The following is a 24,587-nucleotide window of genomic DNA, read 5'->3' as shown; positions in this document are numbered from 1 at the left end:
TTTGGGTTGCTGTAATGAAGACCCATAGACTAGCTTATAAATAACAGAAGTGTATTTCTCATATTTCTGGAGACTGGGAGTCTGAGGTTGGGGTGCCAGCATGATTGGGTTCTGGCAGTCGATTTTTTGTGTTCTCACGTGGAAAGAGGGAGAGAGCCTCTGGGGTCACTTTTGTAAAGACTCTAATCCCATTCAGGAGGGCTTCACCATCATGACCTAATTCCCTCCCAAAGGCCCCACTCCCTAATAAGGAGGGAGGGTGGAATTAAGGTTTCATCATAGGAATTTTAGTGGAGCATAGATATTCAGTCCATAACAAATATGTTTTTTAAGGATTTTATTTATTCATGAGAGACATAGAAAGAGAGAGGCAGAGAGGGATCCCTGGGTGGCGCAGCGGTTTAGCGCCTGCCTTTGGCCCAGGGCGCGATCCTGGAGACCCGGGATCGAATCCCACGTCGGGCTCCCGGTGCATGGAGCCTGCTTCTCCCTCTGACTGTGTCTCTGCCTCTCTCTCTCTCTCTCTCTCTCTCTGTGTGACTATCATAAATAAATAAAAAAATTAAAAAAAAAAAAAGAGCGAGGCAGAGAACATAAACATAGGCAGAGGGAAAAGCAGGCTCCATTCAGGGAGTCCAATGTGGGACTTGATCCCGAGACTTTAGGATCATGCCCTGAGTCGAAGGCAGACAGATGCTCAACCACTGAGCCACCAGGGTGTCCCCATAACAAAACTAAATAAAACAGGGATATATGTTGTGTCTCCTGAGTGGTTATGGTTAGTTCTACTTAAAAGGTCTTAGAATCAAATGAGAAAATGGATATGTAAATAGTTTGAAGACTTGATGCACTAACATACTGTTTGTATGCTTGGTTGTCACTGCAAGTACAGAACCTTGTGTGAACTGAATTGGTCTTGTTAAGGCACTGTGTCTGGTTCATTGTAGGCAGTCAGTATGTACTAAGAGAATAAATGAAGATATCTGAGTGTTAGGAATGAGAGTGTTTAGTGGAATGTACATATGTCACCCTTGTGACTTTGAGACTTTATCTCTTACATCTTTCAGGTTTATGCTGCATTTGCCAATAAAATTTGAATTAAGTACCTATGAATTACAAGTGCCTGGTCCCTATTCCTTAGAAATGATACCCATAACAGGAGGTAGTCTGAACATTTACTGAAAGTTCTTGTCTGTGAATGATTCTGTTAATAGGCAGGTCATCGGGATTTACTTTTTATGAGTATTGGATGTAATTCACTGCTGGTAAACATTTCAGTAAACTTACAGTACATGATCACTTCCATCATTCATTGATTATAGATATTTCCAGGAGAGAGAACAAAGATACATATTACAGCTGCTGTTCCACACTGTTTTGGCAGTTCTCACAAATATGATAGAATAAAAGAGAAAAGAGGTGCTCTAAATAGGGGAAGGACAGCTCTTGTTCCCATTTTCAAATGTTGCGTTGGGCATAAACACTGTGGGAGTGGCAGGCTTGGTCTCAGTCTTGTTCACCTTTGCATCCCAGGCACTTAACTCTAGTGCTTGGCATAAAGTTGACATTCAATAAATATTTATTGAAGGAATGAATAATGGAGAGTCTGTGCTATCTTGGATTTTTCTAGCTCACAGTTGAAAGGCTGCCAGAGTTAACAGAGTTGAGCAAGACTGCAGTAGAACTGGTAGAGTGGGTCTAGCTTTTTTGCCTTGGGATGAACTCTACAGTCTTGGTCTGTTTGTAACACAATATGAAGTGATTCCTGCAAATATCAGTGTGTGGGGTTAAATCTATGTTCACTTAGGTTGTGAAAGCCCTTTTGCTCTTTTTTTAATTTGTTGTATTCCCTTTTCTCTTTGCAGTTCTAATTGTGGAGTGGTAAACATATACAATCAAGATTCTTGTCTTCAAGAAACAAATCCAAAGCCAGTAAAAGCTATAATGAACTTGGTTACAGGTGTTACTTCTCTGACCTTCAATCCTACTACAGAAATCTTGGCAATTGCTTCAGAAGAAATGAAAGAAGCAGTCAGATTGGTAATATAGCTTTACCTTTAAAAAAAAAAAAAATCATTGATAATCCTTGGGCTCCACATTGGGCATGGAGCCTAATTTAAAAAAAAAAAATCTAAAATGTACTGAAGGATATGTATCCAAAAAAAAAAAAAAAACCTCAGAATTTAAGTTGAAAACTTTGAGGGATAATAGGAAAGAAGAGTGTTGGATTATTTTCAAAAGAGTAGCTTCTTTTGAAGCTACTAGTATTCTTTTACTAGTATCATGGCTTTTGGGTGTAGTTGCAGAAGGGATGATGCACAGTAGCTGCTAAATTTGTCTTAGGGAATATGTTTATAGCAAACACTTTATTTTTCTACAGTTGTCTTTCCTTATATTTACCTTTTAAGTCCTACTATCCTAATGGAGGAAGGGAGGCAATTCTTAGATTCTGAAAATAAATTGAACTTGAAAATTATGTAAAAAGATAACAGCTTACCTGGCTAGCTAGTACTTGTGAATATGCCTCCATGCCAGGAGGCCCCAAGCTCTCCCCAAGCTGGTGATTTGCTAGGATTCACAGGACTCTGTATATGATCTCAAGATCGTAACCAAGAGTTACTACAAGGAAAGGATACACAGCACAGTCAGCCAAGGGAGGGGCGCTTGGGGCGAAATCTGAAGGAAACCAGGTGCCGGCTTCTGTTCTCTCCTAATGGAGTCACACAGGACATGTTTAATCCTGTAGGAGGTTGTGATTACATATGTTAAGTGTGCTCTATCATTAGGAAGTCCGTGCTCATGGTCCGTATTGGTGGTTGATCATGTAGTTGCCCTCTGCCTAGCATGTACCAGAATTCTAGGCCTGGAGAAGTAAAGGCAGGTGGTCCATGGAAAGCACGTGGTATGAATGCTTTAGGCCTGGGGAGCTATCCTTATCCTCTAGGGACAGTGTTGAGTCAGTGTAGGAACTATTGATCAGTCAAGTTTCCAAAGGTGATGTAAGGGCCGCCCTTGCAGCCTCAGGTCTGCGTTACCTCCTTTCTTCCCAGCTGCAGAGCCCAGCTCACGTGTCACCATGTCTCCGGGAAGTCACCTACTCTTGAGGCAGAACCAGTTTCTTATTATTTAACAGTTACTTGCTCCAGGCACCAGGTCCACACAAGGCACAGTACTCTGAATGGCAGTGCTGCACCGTGTTGTTACGTGTGTACTACCAGATTGTAAGCCCTTAGACTCTTAGATTTATCTTGTTCGTGCTGCAAAAGGTTTTGCATGCTTCATTAGCTTTGTGTAATAGCAGCACATAGTTTACGAAGAGTTACAAAGAGTTCTTCACAATAATTTGGGGCCAAGTAACAGTCCTCAGAGGATTAACTCACCCAAAGGCTAGAGCTAGTAAAGGGCAGAACTGTGCTTCTAGATTCTCCATTCTTCCTAGTACTTAGTGGTTTTCCAACTGAATTCCTCTTTTCCCTGGAATGTGTACAAACCTTCAAATGGCAAGTAGAGCAAGGAGGCTAAGCCCTACCCATATCACACAGAGCAGCTTTGCTGTTATCATTGGTGTATGTTGGCATTCTCCATAAGATTTTCTTGGAGGGAACAAAGAATTCTGTTGGAAAAGAGTGAAAAATACAGCATTGTGTTTTACTGCCTTTATGTTGAATGGATGGTTTGATGCATGAGAAGGTTCTAATTCAAGTCAGTTTTAAAGTCCTCAGTCCTCTAATGGGAGTGGATGACTAGCACACATTGACCTTTTATCATTTTAATGGTATTAAATTGTTCTAGAAAACCATGGGATCCGTCTCCTGTTGACATAATATATCCTGCTAGACGCCTCGTAGTTAGTTCTGCCTAGTTTGCTTCAGTGAGCATGGCAGCATTTATGGTTTTTTACTGTGGCAAAATCACACAAGGAATTCATTAGTAACAGCCAAATCCCATTTTTTAAATGGTAGTCAACCATAATATCTAATGGAAAGAAGCCAGGCATAGCAGCTTCAGAATGCCTCAGCGAAACAGCATTAGTATCATTAAAGGCAGTCTCTTATAATGATCCAAACAATCCTGTTACCCCAGCACAAAGCAGTGAGTATAAATCTAAGCCATTGTGGCAGTAAGAGACTCAGAAGTTAAATTGTTAGTGCATCTACAATCTTTGATAGTAGAAAGTCATGGAACTTTTTATCCATTAAATTAAGGATGAGTGAGCTTTTTACTTGATGAATTTTGATACCTTGGCCCTTAAATGTAATGCAGATGTGGTGTCGGAGGTAAAGGGAACTTTCTGAAGTAAAGAAGTTGTGTTTTTTTCTTTTCTTTTGTTTTAAAGAATCTTTATTTTAGAGAGCATGCGTGAGTGCAAGGGGTTGGGCGCAAGGGGCAGAGGGAGAGAGAGAAACTCAAGCAGCAGACTCCCCTCTGAGCATGGATCCTGCGGCAGGGCTTGATCCCAGCATCCTGAGATCATGACCTGAGTCAAAATCAAGTGTCAGATGCTTAACCAACTGAGCCACCAGGCGCCCTTGAGCTTTTTCTTAATTAACAGTTCAACTAGAGCTTTTAATACAAGGGCTATAAAGAGAGGTTTGAGCACAGCTGATGTCTCAGCAGGTGGGTGGGAGTTGGCTGGTTTGAAGGAGGAAGTGCTGATTTAGGGGCGGGGGTACTTCACAAATAGATACAGCTGGGTCTCTTAGGAGACCACTGTAAACATGTTTTTGTTCTTGATAGTCAAGTCTAGAGGAGATAAAATATAAAAATAAGTGGTTGATGAATTGGTTTTTATCCTCTGTCAGAAGGAGCACACTGGCCTGTTGTATGAAGCCATGGCCACTGTGTACAGTTGTGTAGGTTATTTGTTGTCTGAGGAATCACCATTTATATCATAAACTTTGCTAAGTATGTGTATTTACCACAGTATTTCTGATACTCTCTTCTGTTTATTTAGCTAAAAATAACACAGTGACCTTCTGGTAAAAATGGCTTTTAAAAAATTTATGTTATGTCTTATGCCCCAATGTTTGCCCCATAGTGAGTTCCCTATTTGTAATAAGAAATTGACCTAAGTATAAAGTTACATGAATCCAAATTAGGAGACTGTTTTTTCCAATTTAGGTTAGAAAATAAAGAGGATGGCTTAATTATCTTTAAGAAGTTATTCAAGTGGAAAGGTCAGTTCTGGTGTGTTTCATTTTGGAAGAGTCAGAAAAGCAGCTTCTCAGACTTCAAAGTCATGCTAGCAAAGTTAATAAGCAAATATCTGGGGCATAGTTTAAAAGTACCAGGTGACATACAGGGTGGAAACAAAAGTGAGGCATAGGACAGTTGGCACTTGTAGAAAATGGTTATTTCCTGATGGTCTGTTCCCATAATGACTTGGATCTCCTGTTTAAAGTCGGTGCTTGCTTGGAGGATGCAAACTTAGAACAGCCTAAGCAAAATACAAGAAGCCAAACCACTTTTCAAAAATTCATATAATTTCCACATTCCCAAAGTAAGTGTAAATAAATTTTGCAATATTCACATTGTGGCTTCTCTCCTGAAATAACTAGTCTGCTTTAAATATTTAGTTTTTTTAAAAATATATTTTTCAAGGAACCTATATAGAAAATGGTATTTAAGAACTTTAAAAGTTAAGATTAAGTCCAGGCACTGCCAGCTTCTTGGCTGTAATGGATCTAGACCACTTCTCAGTAGTACTACTGTCTGTGCGTTGATGCTATGCTGCACAGGAAGACTCTGCTTTCTGGGAAAGTTGAGAATGGAAGTGGCTTGGAGATTCACCTTGAACTTTGCTTTCTTACACTTAACAAAACGGTCAGTAGGTACATATCAGAATGAATAGGGCCTAATAAGTGACTAACTGAAATCTATAGACAGATGTGCATATCACTAGGTTTTACCTGGGGCTCATCTATGAAAATAACCTTGATTGGATGGTTTAAAGTCTCATCTAAACATGTGGAGGGTGACAGGCTACCAACATAAATAGCTGAGCAATAGCTCTCCGCATATCTTGGAATATGAAGGTACAGTATGTTTTAGAAGAGGTAGAGAATATTTGAAAGTGAGAGTTGTTAAAATCCTAGTCTACTCAGGTAACTGCTTTTGTGCTAGCGTTCTGTTTATCCACAAATCGGATGAGGACTCGTTGCATCAGTCTTAGGTTCAGGCTCATTTTCCCCTGAAGTAGACTCTTTTGGAGAAAGAGCCTGTGTGGTCCCCGCCCCCATGCCCCATGTTTAGGTCAGGCCTGGAAGTGAGTTTTTGGCTCTGTCTAAATTGGAACACAGTTTCACTTGACGAAGCAGGTTTTCATGAGTTTGTTTTCCTTCAGAGGAGATTGGAAAAGGCCAAGAATACATTATATAGGTTGAAAATAAAAGTGTAGAAAGGAAATTATGTGATATTGGAATAGTTGGTAGGACTTTGCTAGGCTTCAGTTATATAAAATCAGACTCTTCATAATTGAGGTCACAATTGTGACCAAATTTTAGTATTGTTTACCGTGATCATTACGTTACAGCAGTAATGGGTACCGTTGTGAACTTCTACTTTAGTGTGTGTGTTCATTTATTCATTCACTCAGCAAACATCAGAATCTCGCAGAGCACCATGCTAGATGCTGCATTAGAAGTATCAAGGAGACACTTTTCTTCTCTTCCTCCTTTCTCTTAGTTAAAGCAAATCGAAAAGCAAATTTTAATTTCAGAACACTTTGCTCTGTTGAGAGAATTGTACATCATATGTACTACAATCAAAATGAACTTACTGTTCCATCAGAAAGGTGGACAATACCTAAAATTTAAGAAAGATGAGTTTTTTTTTTTAACAGTCATCTTTTTTTTTTTTCCAGAGAAGTTATCTCTTATTTTTTTTTTTTTATTGGTGTTCAATTTACTAACATACAGAATAACCCCCAGTGCCCGTCACCCATTCACTCCCACCCCCCGCCCTCCTCCCCTTTCAACACCCCTAGTTCGTTTCCCAGAGTTAGCAGTCTTTACGTTCTGTCTCCCTTTCTGATATTTCCCACACGTTTCTTCCCCCTTCCCTTATATTCCCTTTCACTATTATTTATATTCCCCAAATGAATGAGAACATATAATGTTTGTCCTTCTCCGATTGGCTTACTTCACTCAGCATAATACCCTCCAGAAGAAAGATGAGTTTGCAGTTATTGTGATTTAAAGTTTTGAACTATTTCCTACAGGTTCACCTTCCCTCCTGTACAGTATTTTCAAACTTCCCAGTCATTAAAAAGAAGACTATTTCTCTTGTTCATACCATGGATTTTTCTCCCAGAAGTGGATATTTTGCCTTGGGGAACGAAAAGGGCAAGGCCCTGCTATATAGGTGGGTGTTATTTATCTGTTTTAAACGTCAGAAATACTTGTAACCTTCTTTTGAGAGTATGAAGAGATACTGTTGTTATATTCTCATTTCAACACTTAAATGCAGTTTATTAATTCTACAGCTTATTGATCAACTACAGTCATAAATGATTAATTGTAGAGTTAAGCTTGTCAATTTAACTTGACTGTCCTCCTCATTGTGTAACAAAATGCATCTTTCTACCATAAAATGTGACTAGAAGAAAAGTTCACCTGGAGGTTTATTTATTAATTAAAAAAATATTTATTTGGGGGAGTGGTAAGGTATATTTTGAGAATGTCAATTTGAGGAAGAGTAGCCACTTTAATAATGCCACTTTCTTAGTGCCTTATGTTTAGATTAACCCTTGTCGATTTGATAATTCATATTTATTCCACCAGATTTAAGTGATTTTTTTTTTTTTTTTGAAAAAGGTACTGCTTTCCCCGCAGCTTAGCTGTAAATAAGGATATCAACCATAGAGAGATCTAAAAGTTATGCTCTGCCCAGATTCTTTTCTGCACTCAACATATTTGGCTATAAAGCGGGAACAAACAAACTCTAATTGCACAGTTGCTAGAAGATACAGGTGACGAGGTGGCTCTTCTGGGGGAGCTGATGAACTGGAAGCCTGTAACTTCGGTCACAGCCTCTGTCCTTGCTCCCTTGAGTTGATGGTGAATATTGCTTAGGACCCTATGTTTATGTGTGTATGCTTCAGATACTGAAATCTGGCATGAAGAAAAGGAGGAATGTAAATTGGTTTTGAGGAGATAATTGTGAAAAGAGGATATAGCAAACAGTATGATCTCAAGTTCTGCTTTGAAAGGAAAATGGGATACACCTGGAAAATTGATGCATTCCATCATTCTCCTTCCCAATCATTTTTGGAGTGGTTCTTTTAGTTCAAGTTTTATAAAAGCATGCAGGTTCCTACTGCACTTAGAAATTCTCTCCCAAAGCTTTGATTTTATTATAATTGCATCCTCTTTTCTCTAAGTTTAAGCACTAGAAGCATTAGGGTCTTCTTGAGAGCACTGCTATCTAGTGAGACTGTTTCTAGCAAGTGAGTTGGACTAACATGTCTGTTGGGTACGACTGATGAGGTATTTCCTAGACCCCCACTGATGCTGTGGAGCAAGTGTAATTTTTTTTTTAAAGATTTTATTTATTTATTCATGAGAGACAGAGTAGGCAGAGGGAGAAGCAGGCCTCCATGCGGGGGGAGCCCGATATGGGACTTGATCCTGGGATCACACCCTGAGCTGAAGCCACCCAGGCGTCCCACAAGTGTAATGTTTTTACTAAAATCTGAGGAGTTAGCTTTAGGATCCTTCAGAATGTCAGATTGAGGAGTCTTAACCTAGCTGCCTGGTGAGAATGATTACGATCACAATTTTTCCCCCTGAAAATCTTCCTATTTGCTATTCCGTGATCTGATTGACAATACTCCTGGTAATCACACAGTTGTTTAGATGATTTGTCTTTTACTTTTTCAGGTTGCACCATTACTCAGACTTCTAAAGAGAATATTTAAAGTAAGAAAATCTTTTATTCTCTAGGTTTTAAAGGTTACATCCATTGCTGTCATTTAACAAAGGGACCACCTTAGCTGTACCTGGGTTGCTGTATCTTTGGGTGGGGAAGTAGGATGGAAGTAGATCATGAACAGCCTAGTTGGACTTGAACCCTCCTTGGGAATTTTTATTCCAATCACAATTGGGCTCTTATTCTGAGGTCAGATTTCTAATATGGTGTTCGGTAATGGTCATCAAAATTATTATTACTGAACATGTAATCCACAAAGGATAGACATAATAGTGAGAAGTATTTTCAGATACAGTTACAGTTTCCATGGCTCAAACCCCCTTATTTTTATGCTTCTTGAGAGATTAAAAATGGCTTGCTCTTTGGCAACTTAAATAGTAGCTTGTCATGGAGCTAGGTAATGGCTGGTCCTTAGTTTTGCTGCCCAGTATTTAAAATAGTAGGACATGCTTCCCTTTTCCATGGCTTGATCTTTGACTTGGAAATGTGGTGGTTCTGAGGTTGAGCTTTGCATTGGCTTGTTCATCACAATTGACTAAGTTGGTCTTTTCTGAGATTCATACATGTTCTCTCCACATTGAGGAGACTCTTGAGAGTACATATAGGTTTAATTGTTGAACAAAACATTAGCCAAGAGGGGAAAAGCGGTCTGTCCTGCCTCTCCAAATTATAGAGCCAGCATGTATGTTTGTTGATGACTAGCAGCTGTAAATCATGTATAATTTCTTTTGTTCTTTTCTCAGATGCAGTTGAGCCACAAGAGAAGCCCATTCTGATATATCTTTTCAGAAACTTTCTAATGTGTGTTGATATATGTATAATGATTTGAGTCAGCTGTGCTTATTTAACAGCAATGTCTTAATAAATAGCAACTTTTGTTTGAAAATTATGTTGTTCTTTCCTTCCCACCTACACACAAACACACTGTTTGGGATGCATTTCTTTTCTGACTAAACATGAGAGATTGGAAACACCTGTCAGGAGCCAGAAATAATACAGATAGATACTCTCCTACTTCACAGTTTATCCTAATTACTATTTCCCCCTTTCCCAGCATAGAACTCTCCGTGTTTCAGTGTATCAGCTAACAGAGCCTCTTTGGAGCTATTGAGGTCACTTGGCTTGATAGGAGAGCAGTGAGATCTCATGGAATTAATTTTGAACTTCCAAGTTTTCTTGGAATGGTGATAATGGAAATAAGACTTTTCTGGGCATATTACTTCAAATTGTCATTGGTGTTTATGGGGGTACATGTGTCCTGATTAGCCGCTCCATTTCCTAGAAATATTTATTATGTCAATTTAAATGTTCCATTTAGGGGCACTTGGGTGGCTGAGTCAGTTAAGCATCTGCCTTCGGCTCTGGTCATGATCTTGGGCTCCCTGCTTAGTGGGGAGTCTTCTCCCTCTGCTTCTCCCCCTGCTCATGCTCGCTCGTTCTCTCAAATCTTAAAAAAAAAAAAAAAAAGTTCCATTTAATTTAGGTTCCAGGGCTGATGGTTGCCTAATTTGGTTGTAGTGTAACTTTGTTTTAAACCAGTCTCTACCATTTCTTAGGGAATGCTGACATCGACCATGTATTTAAGGAGTATTAGTTATGCAAAGTATCAAGTAGGTCTAAGAACTTTCACCCCACCCCCTTGCGAACACCTGGAAAAGTCAGGTTAGAGGAAGAAGTTTTTTGACAATGGCTCTGACTCTGCCCAAAGAAATAACGGATCCCACTTAACTGTATTTCAAACAAACAGCTCAGTGAAGGGCATCTTCAGTGTCTTCAAGGTCCTTGTAGGCCATCTACTGGTGATGACCTAGAGCAGCCCAATAGGTCTTGTGTTAACGTGTGCTGGGATCTTTCTGAAAAGACACTTTTTATTAAAGGTGGGCTATTGGCTGTGTAATTGTAGAGGCCCCTACCTGTCCCCTCCTTGCTGAGCAACAACTTCCGTAGTAGATATTAATGCTAAAAATGTCAGTCCTGAAACTGTTGATGTGTTCATGTTATTCCTCTCATGAAGTACTAGAGGGCAGCATTGGACTGCAAGTAATCAAAGGCAAGGCTCTTCATAGCTGTTTACCATCACCTCCTCTTTAACTTCAGCTGCATCATTGTTTATTTCAGATACGGATACCAAGCCTTTGATGTGCTTATTTTGCATATGCTTTTCAGTTCCTAGGAGTATAAGGATTTACAGGAATTAATCATTCTAGAGAAAATGATGGAAGTAGGAGTTGAAATTTTAACTACTTTTTAACACCTCTAGATCATTTTTATACTCTGCGAGGGGCAGAGCAAAGAATTCCCAGTTCTGATCTCTAAGATAGATAAATGTGCTGTTTGCTCTACAGACAGGCTACCAAACCTGTGTCTTGTCTTTGAATGTTTATTTACCCTCGATGGGAGTTGGGAATTTGAGTCAGATTCTCATTGCTTTGTGTAGCTAGTGCCAAGCTAAGTCCTCGAGGAGTTGAGAGCCACAGTCATGATCTCATTTACAGTTCTCTCTTGGCACTTGCTACGATAGCATGAATGTGGCTCCTGTCTGTTTTGGGATTGGGGGGGCATCTTGAGCTGTGATGTGATATTTTGCCGTCCAGAGCCTCACAGGATATACTCAGGTTTATTTGGAGTGATGACAAACTGAAATCTTTGGTGTATCCCACTCATCTCTCCCCTATCCCCACTAATAGTGATCTAAAGAATTATTAATCTGTTGAAATTCTTGTTATTGTCTGAACAAATTACAGATGAGAAGTCTTTCCAGATGTAAGTGTGCATATGTAAGTCTCTGGTGAGGCTATGGAGCCCTTATCAAGTCTGCACAGAATGTGGTGACCTACTGCAGGGCTTGTGACCAGCATTTCTGCACTTCAGCTAGAGGATGGGATGGAAACTAGCAAATGCGCATGAAAGGAAGTGCCTACCACGCTTGCAACCAGCTAGCTCAGGCTACTAGGCATCCCATTTTATGCATTTCCAAATTCATCACAAAGAAAAATCACGTGAGACACAAGCATTGTCTCTCCTGCCATTCTCCTGAGGAAATGGGGGCTGGGGCAAGAGGTGTGGGGAGAAGGTAGGATGTGGAGTGGAAATAGCATTTCTGAGCCTTTGACACTGTACTTTTGCTGACATCAGTATATGCATGTAATCTCATGAAATTCTCATTGTCCCTCTAAGGAAAGGGATACTTTTTTTTTTATAGTTGCAACTTTTTAAAAGATTTTATTTATTCATAAGAGACACAGAGAGAGGCAGAGACACAGGCAGAGAGAGAAGCAGGCTCCATGCAGGGAGCCTGATGTGGGACTTGATCCTGGGACTCCAGAATCATGCCCTGGGCTGAAGGCAGGTGCTAAACCGCTGAGCCACCCAGGTGTCCCAACTAGGGACTAGGTGTCCCTAGTTGCAGCTTTTTAAAAAAGATTTTATTTTAGGGAGAAAGGGAGTGTGAGCAGTGGGAGGGGCAGAGGGAAAGGGAGAGAGGGAATCCTCAAGCAGACTCCCAGCTGAGCACAGAGCCTGAAGACTCAGCACTAGATCTCACAACCCAGAGGTCATGACCCGACCCAAAACTAAGAGTTGGACTAAGCCACCGAGGCGCCCTGAGACTTCCTTTTTACAGGGAAATAAATTGAGTTTTGGAGAGGTTGAACATCCCAGTCTCTAAAGCCATCATCCTTAAATTGATCACTGATTCTCAAAGTAGGGTGTGCTTACTCTAACAGTATACAGCCCTAATAGATGGCGGGAAGGAAATAGTACAACTCCCACGCTGTGCAAAATGTATTTATACTAAAGATCGTATGGGTCATCTATAAACAAATATGTTTATTTTGGGAATATATACTCAAGGCCATCAGTTTGGAGGTCTAACCTATTGCCACAGCAAACCTGGCACATCCCAAACTGAACACATTTCCACACCCTTCCCTTCACTATCCCAAACTTGTCTTCGCATTCCCTGTCACGTTAACAGCTCCTCCATTAACCTAGTCATTTCAACAAGGTACCTGAGACTGACTTGAAACCTGAGATTTTTCTCTCTCTCTCCTCACCACAAGGACTAGTTACTAAGCCATTTTATTTTTCTTGCAAAAAGTCCTTTTTTCTTTATCCTGCTGCTTCCCCAGCTCTAATCAGCCCTCATCTGTTAATCCCCTGGCTGGGTGTCATTACCTCCTGCTTCACGCTTTTCAGTTGGATGTTCACATTGCAGCCAGAGATTTTATTTAAAAAAACATTTATTATGGAAAACTTCAAACATATTCAAAAGGAGAGATACTAATATAATAAACCTCTTTGGAGGGATCACCCAGCTTTGGCAATAATCAGCTCCTGGAAATCTTTATGTCCCCACCTACACACTCTCTGGTAATTTTGAAGCCAAGCCAAGATGTATCACTTCATCTGTAAATATTTGAGTATGTATAGAGATGTGTTTTAAAAATACAAATCTCAACGTACTACTCTTGCTTAAAATCCTACAGCTCATCTCTCCCAAATCCTTTCCTTTCCCCATCTACAGAAAAGATATAATAATTGAGCTGCCTTGCAGGACCAGTTATCAGGCTAGACCAGCACCTGGCCCAGAGCAAGCTGTCAATGAATGTTAGCTGCTGCCATTATAATCCATTGTGACCACAGTCATGGACAAGATGATACTCAAGCTCCTTCATTTGGTAGAGAGGCCCATTATCTACCTGGCCTCTTCCCGTCTCTCCAGCTTTCTCATTTACCTGGTGCTCCAGAAATCTTGAGCTACTTGAAATTTCTCCCCCATACCTTTGTTCTTGCGGATGCTTCCTCCTCGCCTTTTCTTTTTCTCCCTTTCAAACACTGCGCATCTAGCAGGATGGACTTCTATCATGGTACCTATACCCTTTGTTGCATTTGTTTCTTTGTTTATATGGTCTTTTTATGGAAGGTTTGAAGTGGTTTTCCAAAACACACAGTGAAGAGAAAAAAGATAAATGAATCAGGGTCTGGAAAAATGGAGGTGTAAGACTGGAGAAATTGGAATCCAAATGTGTAGGCCATGTATGGTTACTAAAGTTGAACTGTAATTTTTTTTTTCAATTTTTAGCTTAAATACTCAAATATGTTTTTTGGAAAAAATGTACTTCAAGAAAAATTGAAAGTCTTTTCCCTTCATATCTGAGGGGACCTCTATTAATAAATAGTTGGATGTGTATCTTCCTAGTAGGTTTTTTGTTTTTATTTTTGTCATCGAATTATTTGTGTTCAGATGCAAGAAACAAAACCTTTTTTTCAGACTATGGCTCAGCACCACTTTTCTTTCTTTTTTAAAGATTTTATTTATTTGAGAGAGAGAGCAAGCATAAGCAGGGGGAGAGGAAGAGGGAGAAGCAGACTCCCCACTGAGCAGAGAGCCTGATGTGGGACTGAGATCATGACCTGAGCTGAAGGCAGATGCTTAACTGACTGAACCACCCAGGTGCTCCAGTGGTCTCAGATTTTAATACTCTCCAACTATTTTCATTTAATTTCACTTATCTGACAGATGTGATAGGATGGACTTAGCTCATTCTTTGTAACTTTTGCATAGTATGTCTTACTGAAAAGCACTTGGGTAGTTTCCTGTCTTAGTATTGTAAGCAATGCTGCAAGTAGCTTCCTTATATAGGTCTCTTTGTATACATGTGTATTTCTCCACGAGAGATACCTGAAGTAGAATTGCCGGCTAAACACATTAAAAAATATTTTTTAGAGATTTTATTTGACAGAGAGAGAGAGAGAGAAAGACAGAAAGAGCACAAGTAGGGGGAGCAGCAGGCAGAGGGAGAGGAAGAAGCAGACTCTCCACTGAGCAGGGAGTCCAATGTGGGACTAGACCCTGGAATCATGACCTGAGCCAAAGGCAGATGCTTAACTGACTGAGCTACCCAGGTGTCCCCACATTTAAATTTTTGATTAAAAATTTTGATAGAAATTCTGGTCTAAAGTATCTATGACAATGACATTCCCACCGACAGTAAATGAGAGAATCACTTCCCTCTTTCTCTTTGACAGGCAATGATAAAAATCTTACCACTAGATATTGAGTAATGAGTGAAAAATGATAGCTATCATTTGAGTTTGCTTGTGCTGTATTTTGATTTCATCCATTGGAAAAGGAGCAAAAGTTACATAATTCACATTGTGTCTAAGAGAAGTTAATTCTAGTTCCTCAGAGAAAGTAGTCTCCCCTCCCTCCTTCCTGACTGTATTTGTTAACACATTTTTCTCCTGTTATTACTTTATTCATCTTTGTAACTCAACATCTAGTTCAATGCTTTCTCCACATATTAGATACATAATTTTATAAGCTTAAAAAAGTCTGACTTGATTATAGAGAGAACAAAGGGGAAATGTGACCAAAAGCATATTTCCAGAATCCCAAATCAAGATACATGGATTGGCTAAGGATTTTGTGCCTCTCTCAGATATGAGAAGCCATCTTAGAGGTATAATATGAAATTAGAAATGATGAAACTTCTAAGGTATTTTGATGGTTTATATAGACAGCAGGTCAGAATATTTGGAATTGGGACTATTTTAGAGGTTAAATTGTAAAGTAGAGCTTAAGAGGGAATCCTGAGGCATAAGGAGAGATGAACTATATATAGGTAGCTGGAGGCGAAGCTCAAGTCAGTAGTTTTTAAAATAGATGATGAGTTGAGAATAAACCGTGAAACTTTGAATCAGCCAGCAGCCGGCAAATGCATTTTCTCATTGACAGCCAAGCAGTGATAAAATTCCCTCATTGTAGGTCCTGCCTCCCCGTCAGAGCATACATGGGCTTGGCATAGTAAAGTGAAATAAAATTCCCAGTAAGATGGTATACTGTTATTTTATATGCTATTTTCCTCAAACCCTTGCTTCTTCCAACATAATTCCTTCCTCCTATGGTACCTTCATCTAGATTTTCAGATCATCCATCTCCTACCTTCCCCAACCCCTCCCAACCCCTAGGATATCTCAGTTGAGAGACTGCGTGTGTCAGGTGTTCTGTTGTTCACCCTGGATTCCTAGTAGTCCTAGATAGATACAGTCCCCACCCTCATGAAGGGAAAGTCCCATGTTAGGTAATTACCAGTTCAACCAGTGTGATCAAAGTGGAAGGGCAGAGTGCTTTGGGAACATGGAGGGAGTGGGGGGAGCTTGACCAGATCTAATGGGTCCCCAAGGAGGCCATGTTGAAATTGAGTTTGGAAGACAGGAGGAGTTCCTCCCCCCAGCCCCTCCAGCCACCTCATGCCACTTCTCCTCCATGCTCTGTGGAATCCCCAACCTCTTATGAAGAAGATGCCCTGTGCATTCCCTAACTGCTTCTCTTTAGGTGGCACCCTGGGTCCTCCGAGAAGCTCTTGGGACTCCCGCGGACCTCTCCCTCCTCTTGGATCGCTCTGCCTCAGTCATCCCTTATGTTTGCTGAGAATGGACACTGCAGTGACTCTTCTTAGTGCCCTAACATGACTTTTAAAGGGCATGAAGCAATCATTTTGTTTTATTTCTAAGTTTTGGATAACTTGCTTATGATGTTCATATGGCACTTTAGCATTGAGTCCAGCAAGAGTAAGGTCTTGATAAGTTGTATTACTGCTATTATTATTTTTTTAAATGTTAGCTATGGATTTTTAAAAAATATTTTATTTATTTGAGAGAGAGTGAGAGTGAGAGAGATCACAGAGAGAGAGAGGCAGAGGGAGAAGCAGACTCACCACTGAGCAGGTAGCCAAATGCAGGGCTTGATTCCAGGACCCTGGGATCCTGACCTGAGCTGAAGGCAGATGCTTAACTGACTGAGCCACTCAGGTGCCCTGTTGCACAGTTTTAAAGACATGGGGCCTTCTTGGGGATGTGCTCCAGGAGGCAGTACGGTGTCATAGTTAAGAGCACAGAGTCAGTCAACTTGCTTTTAAATAGCCCAAATCTTTGACACTCTCCAAGCCTCAGATTCTTGCCCTATAAAAAAGAGAGAACAGCAGAGCCACTCCAGAGCTTGGTGGAGAATTAGGAGGCACTACAGCAACAAAGCCATGCCCCATGGTCCGGCACATGGCAAGCATTGAACAAATAAATGCCAGTTATACTTATTTCCTCATGTGATGCTAGAGCTGCCTCCAGAGGTAGGCAGGGCAGGTGCTATTAACCCTTTTATACCCCGGGAAGGCTCAGTTTCAGAAATGTTAAATGACTTGATCTGAGGTCACAAATCCAGTAAATGGCAATCAGGCCCCCAGGTGTCCTGACTCTGAGTTCAGTGCTCTTTCTGCTCTCAGAGTGGCCTTTGGAACGAATGGTCTTTCCCTTGGGAACCTACATGACCCACATTCGTGTTTGTGAATTCTCTCTCTTTTTGGCTTCTCCTCCTCTTGCCAGAATTCTTCCTAGTGCTCACATCCAGAGGCCTAAAGGCCAAATTTCTGCCTGTGGCTCAGTGGCCGCCAGGATGGGATGCAGGCCTGTCTCAGGAGGGATCAGGAAGGGTGCTCAGTGGTTACGGGGCTGGTAAGTCCATCAATACAGAGGATGCCCTGAATCTTCAGCTGGGCATTCATTTAGTTGTCTGTTGAGTGGAATTACTTCGAGTCCCTCCAAAGACCTATCTATATGTTCATGCATTTGAAAATTGCAGAACCATTTAATCCTTAAAGCAGATATTGTAAAAAAAATTATGTATGATATTGCTGAAAAGATACTAATGAATTTTACACTGTTGCACTTTCTGCAAAGGATAACTTCTCATGCAAGGCCTCTGGGCTTCTCGCTTTTATATGTCACTAAGAACATTGCATTGTGTTCAGTAAAAGCCTTGGGTTTCATCCTTCTTCATTGTTTGATACATTGACACGGTAGATGCTGGTGTCTCCTTGTTCTCTTACTCTGGAGTACTAATTTCTGAAGCGAAAAGTTCTCTCGCTTGTTGGCTAAGTGACTCTGGGTAAGTCACTGAACCCCTCTGAGCCTTTTTTGTCACATTGGAAACGATGATAATTATCTCGCAGAGATGTGTAAAGGGTTCAGTGAGAGGATGTGTTGAAAGCGCCTCCCATAGCCCTGTCCCTGACATTCAGCAGGTGCTCAGTTAGCCGGAGTTCCTCTTTATCTGGTATTTCTATAGACCTTCACATTTATCCATGCAGAGCCACATTCATTATCTTATTTTCTTCTGACCCTGTGAAGCACATGGGACCAGTATTAATTTGAAATATAGATAGATATGGTTAAATTGCCTTACAAAAACCTTTATCAGTTCATACCCTCATCGACCCTGCGTGAAAATCCCCAACTGACTGTCTTTACTTAAGCATATCATAATTTTTTATTGAGAAAGAAAACACAGATACAAAAAGCCACACATAAAAGCATGGCTCAATGACTTATTATAACATCAACACTGCTCAGATCAAGAAATCGAATTCTGGCCCTGCTCCGGGGACCCCTCCATGTGCACTGTCCCCATCCAAACCCCACTCTCCTGATTTGCGTAGTAGCCACTTTGCTTTTTTTCATTCTGTTATGCAAATGTGTGCTCCCGGACAATATTGGCATAAAAAAATGTGATAGTTCTTATAAGTGTCTTTCAATCTGTAAATTCCTTATTCGTCCTCTTTCTTTCCTTCACAATTTATCTGTTGAAGAATTCCAACCATTTGACTGGCAGAGTTCTGCAGTCTGGGCTTTGTGGGTGGGATGCTTGTGGTAGAGTCAAGCATGTCCCTGCTGGTCTTTCTTTGGATGCGTTAAGTTCATTAAGGTTGCAAAATGGTAATACTCTAATTCCATCGTTTCTTTTTCATTTATTAGTTGGAATACTTTTATAGAGAGATACGCTCATTTATCATTTGGTTACCAAGTGTTGGTAACCAGTCATATAGGAATGGCAGGATAAATGCTGGATTATTTCCCTCTACTGACCAGTTTTCAAGACAAGTTAATTTCCTAACTATCCTCCGATGGTTTCCAATTTTTTTAAAAAAAATATATTTACAAACCTATGGATTTAAATATATTTGATGGGTTTTAATCCATTGCATTTATTGTCTCAGGTCAGTGGAAGCTTCTTCAAGTTTCTTTCTGAGTCCTTTAGACAAGCTCTCCTGTTTTTTTTTTTTTTTTCTGATTTTTTGTTTTTTAGAATTTTTAGACATGCTCTAGTGGTTTTTTGTTGTTGTTGTTTGCTCTAGTGGTTTTTAAAATTGTTTCATCGCTATTTGGTATGACAGGATGTTTCACGTTCATCTTGCTCCAGACCTGGAAGGAACATCACTGCTCTGAGACTCACCGCTTTCTTTGAATGAGAATTCTATTTCAGGACCATGCACTCTGGTTGCTAGTGATGGCTCATTGCTACTGAAGCTGGTTTCTGGGTCTCAACATTTTCAGTAGACAGAACTGGAGGTGGGGCAGTGACTTTGTTGCATGTTGATAAGGTTTGTCTAAGTTTTTTTTGGAAGAGGCCATTGAAAGGATGTGACCACTGGTGAACCTGTGAGCTGGCTGGGGCAATCGGAGGCTCCTCTCACCCTGACCCCGGCCCTTGAAGTGTGCAGCCTTGAGATAGCAATCCGTTGGAATCTGGACAATATATGTGGTCCAATCCCATGAAAGCCTCCACAGAAGCTTTTCAGATTATGGTGGGTGGAGGTGGAGATCTACTTGTCTTGCAGTTGCCCTAGACCAGCCTGGGAAGTAAGTTCCCTTGCTTATTAACCCTGCACCTGCCCATCTGGAGCAGCCTGTCTCTTTCTTCTGGCTCCCCTGGCCCGCCCCGTCTGGGGTCTGGGGGCCCATTTCAGCTCTCACGTGGATGTTCCTGAGTTTGAGAACAAACAGCCTTTTCCACTTTTGCTAGGTATAAAATCTTGGCTTCCTATTTCTATTCCTTGTGTATCCTAAATATGCCTTTGCCTTTTGGCATATAGTGTTGCTGTTGGACAATTCTGATAATAGTCTCAATTGCTTTTCCTTAGGAAGTCACATGCTCTTATTTTCCAGATGGTTAAAGGAGTTTTTCTTTTTTTCTTTAAAAATCCAGTTGTCAGAATGTGTCAGAGCTGGTTGTTCTGGGTAGGTATTCTCAGGTGTGAGGTCTCCTCTTTCAATGTGAGGATTTGTGTTCTATTAGTGTCACGTGTACAACATAGCGACTGAGGAACGTGTTCTTGAATTATCCTTTGCAGTATCTGTTCTGTTCCCTTCCGTGGGTTTTCTTCTTCAGGAGCTCTACTCTCTGATATTCTTTGCCTGTCATTAGTATTTGTCAGTCTCCCTTTTTTATCCATTCTTTATTTCTTTTTATTTTACTCCCCCCAGCTCCTGCACCCCACCACCATTTCACCTTCTATTTCTCTCAAGAACCATGTTGTGTCTATCTGATCTTGTGTTCTCTCTGGTCTAGTCTTCATTTCCAAAACAGTGCTTTTCTTCCCTTTTCTGTTCTTCCCTGGGTTTTGTCACCTCACTTCTGAGTCTTTCTAATTCTGATCTGTAATGTTCTTTTATGCATTGTTGTTTGAAAAATGTATTTGAACTTGATTGGAGCCAGTCATGGCTTCATTTTGTTTTATGAACATGCTTTCTGGTGTGCCGAGTCCCCTCCGTGTGGGGCCCCATGCTAGAAGTGAGCCCTTGCTCTTTCCTGCAGAACCTCTGCTCACCCAGGCTGGGAGAGGGCCAGACCCTTCCCCACTGCAGCTGCTGCTTTGAGATTGGCCCTCTGTGTTTCCTAGAGAACACCTGTGGCCTGTGTCAGGGTCTCCTGCTCTCAGGTGCTCCTGGGTCGCTTCTCCCCACAGAAGAGACCAATAATGCTGATAGTGATGGTCTTGTGGCTCTTGTGGTTGGTTCCCACTCATTTGTATTTTGGGGTTCATGAGTATACCTTGTCACATTTTTTTTGTTTTGTTTTTTAAGATTTTATTTATTTATTCATGAGAGAGAGAGAGAGAGAGAGAGAGAGAGAGACTGAGGCAGAGATACAGGCAGAGGGAGAAGCAGGCTCCATGCAGGGAGCCCGACATGGGACTCAATCCCTGGTCTCTAGGATCACTCCCTGGGTTGAAGGCGGCGCTAAACTGCTGAGCCATCCAGGCTGCCCTATCTTGTCACATTTTGGTGTAAATGTGGCGCAGTTTTGGTTTTGTTATCTAGTTGCTTCTTCTTCTTTTGATTTGGAGATCATTGAGAAATTATGATCCCATTGCTACCAGCTTTCCAGAATCCTCTTTATAATAATTTAAACATTTTCATGTTATAGCATGTGTTGAAATTAGGCCTAATGTATAAATAAATAAACGTAAGATAGATATAAAAAGATATAGTATGCAATAGTAGTTATATAATATATAATGTATATAACATATAAACATATATGTATATCTGTATAGATATATACAATTTTACCATGACAACAAAATGTAACAAAGAGAAGGAAAACAATTACCCAAAGCCCCCAGTACATAAGGTGATTTGTGTTCCTCCTCTAGTCTTTGTCCATCAGGTTAATTGCTTTATTCAGATTTTAAAAATTTTGTGAAAGCAATGATATGCATGGTTAAGAAATGAAGTGATACCAGGGCGCTTGGGTGACTCAGTCAGTTTGGTGTCTAACTCTTGATTTCAGTTCAGGTTGTGATCTTGGGGTTGTGGGATCAAGCCCCGTGTGGAGCTCAGCGCTCAGCGTGGAGTTGGCTTGACATTCTCCCTCTCCCTCTGCACCTCTCCTCTTCTGTGTGCATGCTCTTTCTCCCTCAAATAAATAAATAAATCTTTAAAAAAATAAAGAAATCAAGTGGTACCAAAAGATTTACAGTGAAAAGATGCTCCCTGTCTCCCTTCTGCTAAACCTCAATCCTACTTCTTAGAAGCTGACATTTTTTAAAAAATTTTTTTAGAAGCTGGCATTTTGAATCCCCTTAGTCCTTCCTCCTGGTAGTTGCTTCTAGACCTCTAAGTAATATGCTCATGCTACAGTTTCATGAACTATCATCTTTAGATATTCTGTTTTCTTCCTGCTATAACAAATGAGGACTTATGTCTATTGCACCAGTCTCCCCTTTCCTATTTAATCCTTCTAATATGGCAATTTTGTTATTTTCAGTTAAATGGTATTTTTATTATCATAAATAAGTAAATATTATTTACTACAAAAAGAAATGGTGTATTTTGATAACATTTAATTTCTTGCATTGCTTTTCTTTATGTTTACCCTACCCTACCCCTACCCCAGGCTGTGCCATTAGATCAGGTGTCTGCTTCCTTCCTTCTGCTCCCATCTGGAATCAAGGATTCTCCTGCTCTCTTGGTTGTTATACCTGTGTTTCCTGGTTCCACATCTTCCATTTTCCTGGCTTGGTCCCTTGTTTTGCTTTAGCACATTCTCAAATAACTTCCTAAAATAAAGTGTATCAGATAATTTTCAAAAGAATGTGGATGTATGAAAATGTCTACCTAAGTTTGAAAATTAACTCCCTTAGAATTTTAGGGCATTGTTCTTCTGACATATACTATTGTTACTGAGAGATTGGATAATATTAAAATTCTCTTTACTGTCAAGATAACTTGGAAAAAAATATTTTCCTTTGGAATCTTTTGGAATCTATTTCTTTATTTTTAGTAAAATAGGGTTATAATGACATCCTTGGTATGTGGCTTTCTGCATCCCTTGTTCTGGGTACTCAATGGAAACTTCTCTCTGGAAATTATCTTGAACTATTTCATTAATAATTTCATTCCCTCTTGTTTCTCTGTTCCCTTTTCCAAAACTCTTAAGTCATTAGATAGACTTTGGTCCTTTTGAGCACTTTGCTGGGTCCAGGCACCTGGGTAGTTGCTGGGGATAATGAGGGATATGTGGTACTCCCTGCCATTAAGAATTTCTTTCTTTTTTTTTTTAAGATTTATTTATTCATGAGAGACACAGACTGAGAGAGAGTGGAAGAGACACAGACAGAGGCAGAAGCAGGCTCCTTGCACGGAGGAATTAAGAATCTCACTGAAGGGGGATCCCTATGTGGCTCGGTGGTTTAGCTCCTGCCTTTGGCCCAGGGCATGATCCTGGAGTCCAGGGAACAAGTCCTATGTCGGGCTCCATGCAGGGAGCCTGCTTCTCCCTCTGCCTGTGTCTTTGCCTCTCTCTCTCTGTGTCTCTCATGAACAAATAAATAAAATCTTAAAAAAAGAATCTCACTGAAGGCATAAACCTTTGGAGAGAACTTTACATCAGAAGGACTTTTTCTGGAAGAAATACTAACAGGAAAACCCAGCAGCTGAAAAGCTGCTGTCTTATTGGTTATTTGGTTTAAGTAAATTCAGCATCCACAAGCCAGTAAGTGGCAGAGTGGACAGAGTGGACATTGACTGACTCCTAATTCTAAAGCCTAATTTTAATGACTCCTAATCATTGTCCCTAATACAACTCAGCTAAATCTTTTTTCAAAAAAAAAAAAAGATTTATTTACTTATTCATGAGACACACACACACACACACACAGAGAGAGAGAGAGAGATAGGCAGAAGGAGAAGCAGACTCCTTGCAGTGAGCCTGATGTGGGATTCGATCCCGGATTCTGGGATCACTCCCTGAGCTGAATGAAGGCAGATGCTCAACTGCTGAGCCACCCAGGCATCCCTCAGCTACTCCTCCTGACACCTGTTTGACTGTGGAGTCTTGGCTAGTGGGAATAGACTTCCTCGGGTATTCTAAAGATCTGATAGAAAGTATTTGATGCGGGAGGACTTCTGATCCCATTCCTTAAGAAGCAGTATGTTCAGAGCATGCCTTTGTAAAATAACTTCTGGATATTTTCACAGTTGGAAAGGATCAAGTTTTGGTGGTTCTGAAGACCCAATTTGATTCCATTCTCCAGCTCTCAGGAATCTCAAGCCACCCCTCCTCCCTGCCCCCACTTCATCTAGGGTCTCATTGTTCACTTTTTCCTTCCATGATACGGAAGGATGCCTCCCACCTCCATCCAGTCTGTAGGACACACTGAGCTTGGGAGAGGATGTTCTGACTACGGTGTTGTGATTGGTAGCTGTAATTATTGCAAACCTTAGGGAGCTAGAGGGAGGTTGAGGTGGGGGGGGGGGGAGTGGGTGGCAGTTCTTTTAAGAAAGATGAGACACACATAATTGCCCCTGACATTTGCTGCTACTGCAAATCCTCTCAAAGAGACCTTGTGTCCCTAATGGGATGCCTTCACAGGGAGATAGGACCCAGCTTGATGAATCAGTTGTGGCCTCATTAGTCTTTCCCTGATATTTAATGGGAGCTGATACCCAGCCCCCCAGGGGCCAGCCCAGGCACTGATGTCTCGAGGGAAAGGGTCAGGCTGGGAGCACTCAAATCGACAAGGGAAGGTGCTGGTTTTCCCTGTGTTGGGAGCAAATCCATTTTCATACTTCATTATTGAAGCAGTAGCTACAAGGTAAGATTAAATACAAAGGAAGAGAAAGAAATGAAGAACACAGTAGAAAGATAGTTAGAAAGTAAGGGAAAGAAGAGCTGGCATAGGATGCACTCAATTTTGAGCTCACCTCTCCGGACTTTCCTGGAACTTCTGTTACCTACATAACCTCATTTAATTCTCACCAGTTTCCTCTGATTATCTTTATTTTAGAGAGAAGAAATGGAGACTGAAGGAGGGTAATGA

General features: G+C 40.7%; 1 protein-coding gene across 6 annotated transcripts in view; it reads left to right on the top strand.

Moving 5' to 3' along the window:
• The window catches only part of UTP18 (UTP18 small subunit processome component), a 42,402-nt gene extending 32,588 nt beyond the window's left edge, over window positions 1–9,814 (top strand). The window contains exons 11-15 of one of the 6 annotated variants that reach the window (XR_012008856.1): window positions 1,866–2,040; window positions 7,220–7,362; window positions 7,815–8,057; window positions 8,880–8,918; window positions 9,672–9,814. Coding sequence is in view for 3 of the 6 variants with exons in the window: in XM_072780012.1 (XP_072636113.1) it covers window positions 1,866–2,040; window positions 7,220–7,362; window positions 7,815–7,872 (376 nt within the window). In the remaining 3 variants the exon portion in view is untranslated. Of the gene's footprint in view, window positions 1–1,865; window positions 2,041–7,219; window positions 7,363–7,814; window positions 8,852–8,879; window positions 8,919–9,671 lie in introns of those variants that run through there. The other 5 variants (XM_072780013.1, XM_072780012.1, XM_072780014.1 and 2 more) reach the window with 5 other exon arrangements.
• The last annotated feature ends 14,773 nt before the right edge of the window (window positions 9,815–24,587 follow it).

The sequence above is a fragment of the Canis lupus genome, chromosome 16 (genome assembly GCF_048164855.1).
Source record: "Canis lupus baileyi chromosome 16, mCanLup2.hap1, whole genome shotgun sequence".
Classification (NCBI taxonomy): Eukaryota; Metazoa; Chordata; class Mammalia; order Carnivora; family Canidae; genus Canis; species Canis lupus.
The sequence above is the reverse complement of the archived record's forward strand: the minus strand, read 5'-3'. Positions and strand labels throughout refer to the sequence as shown.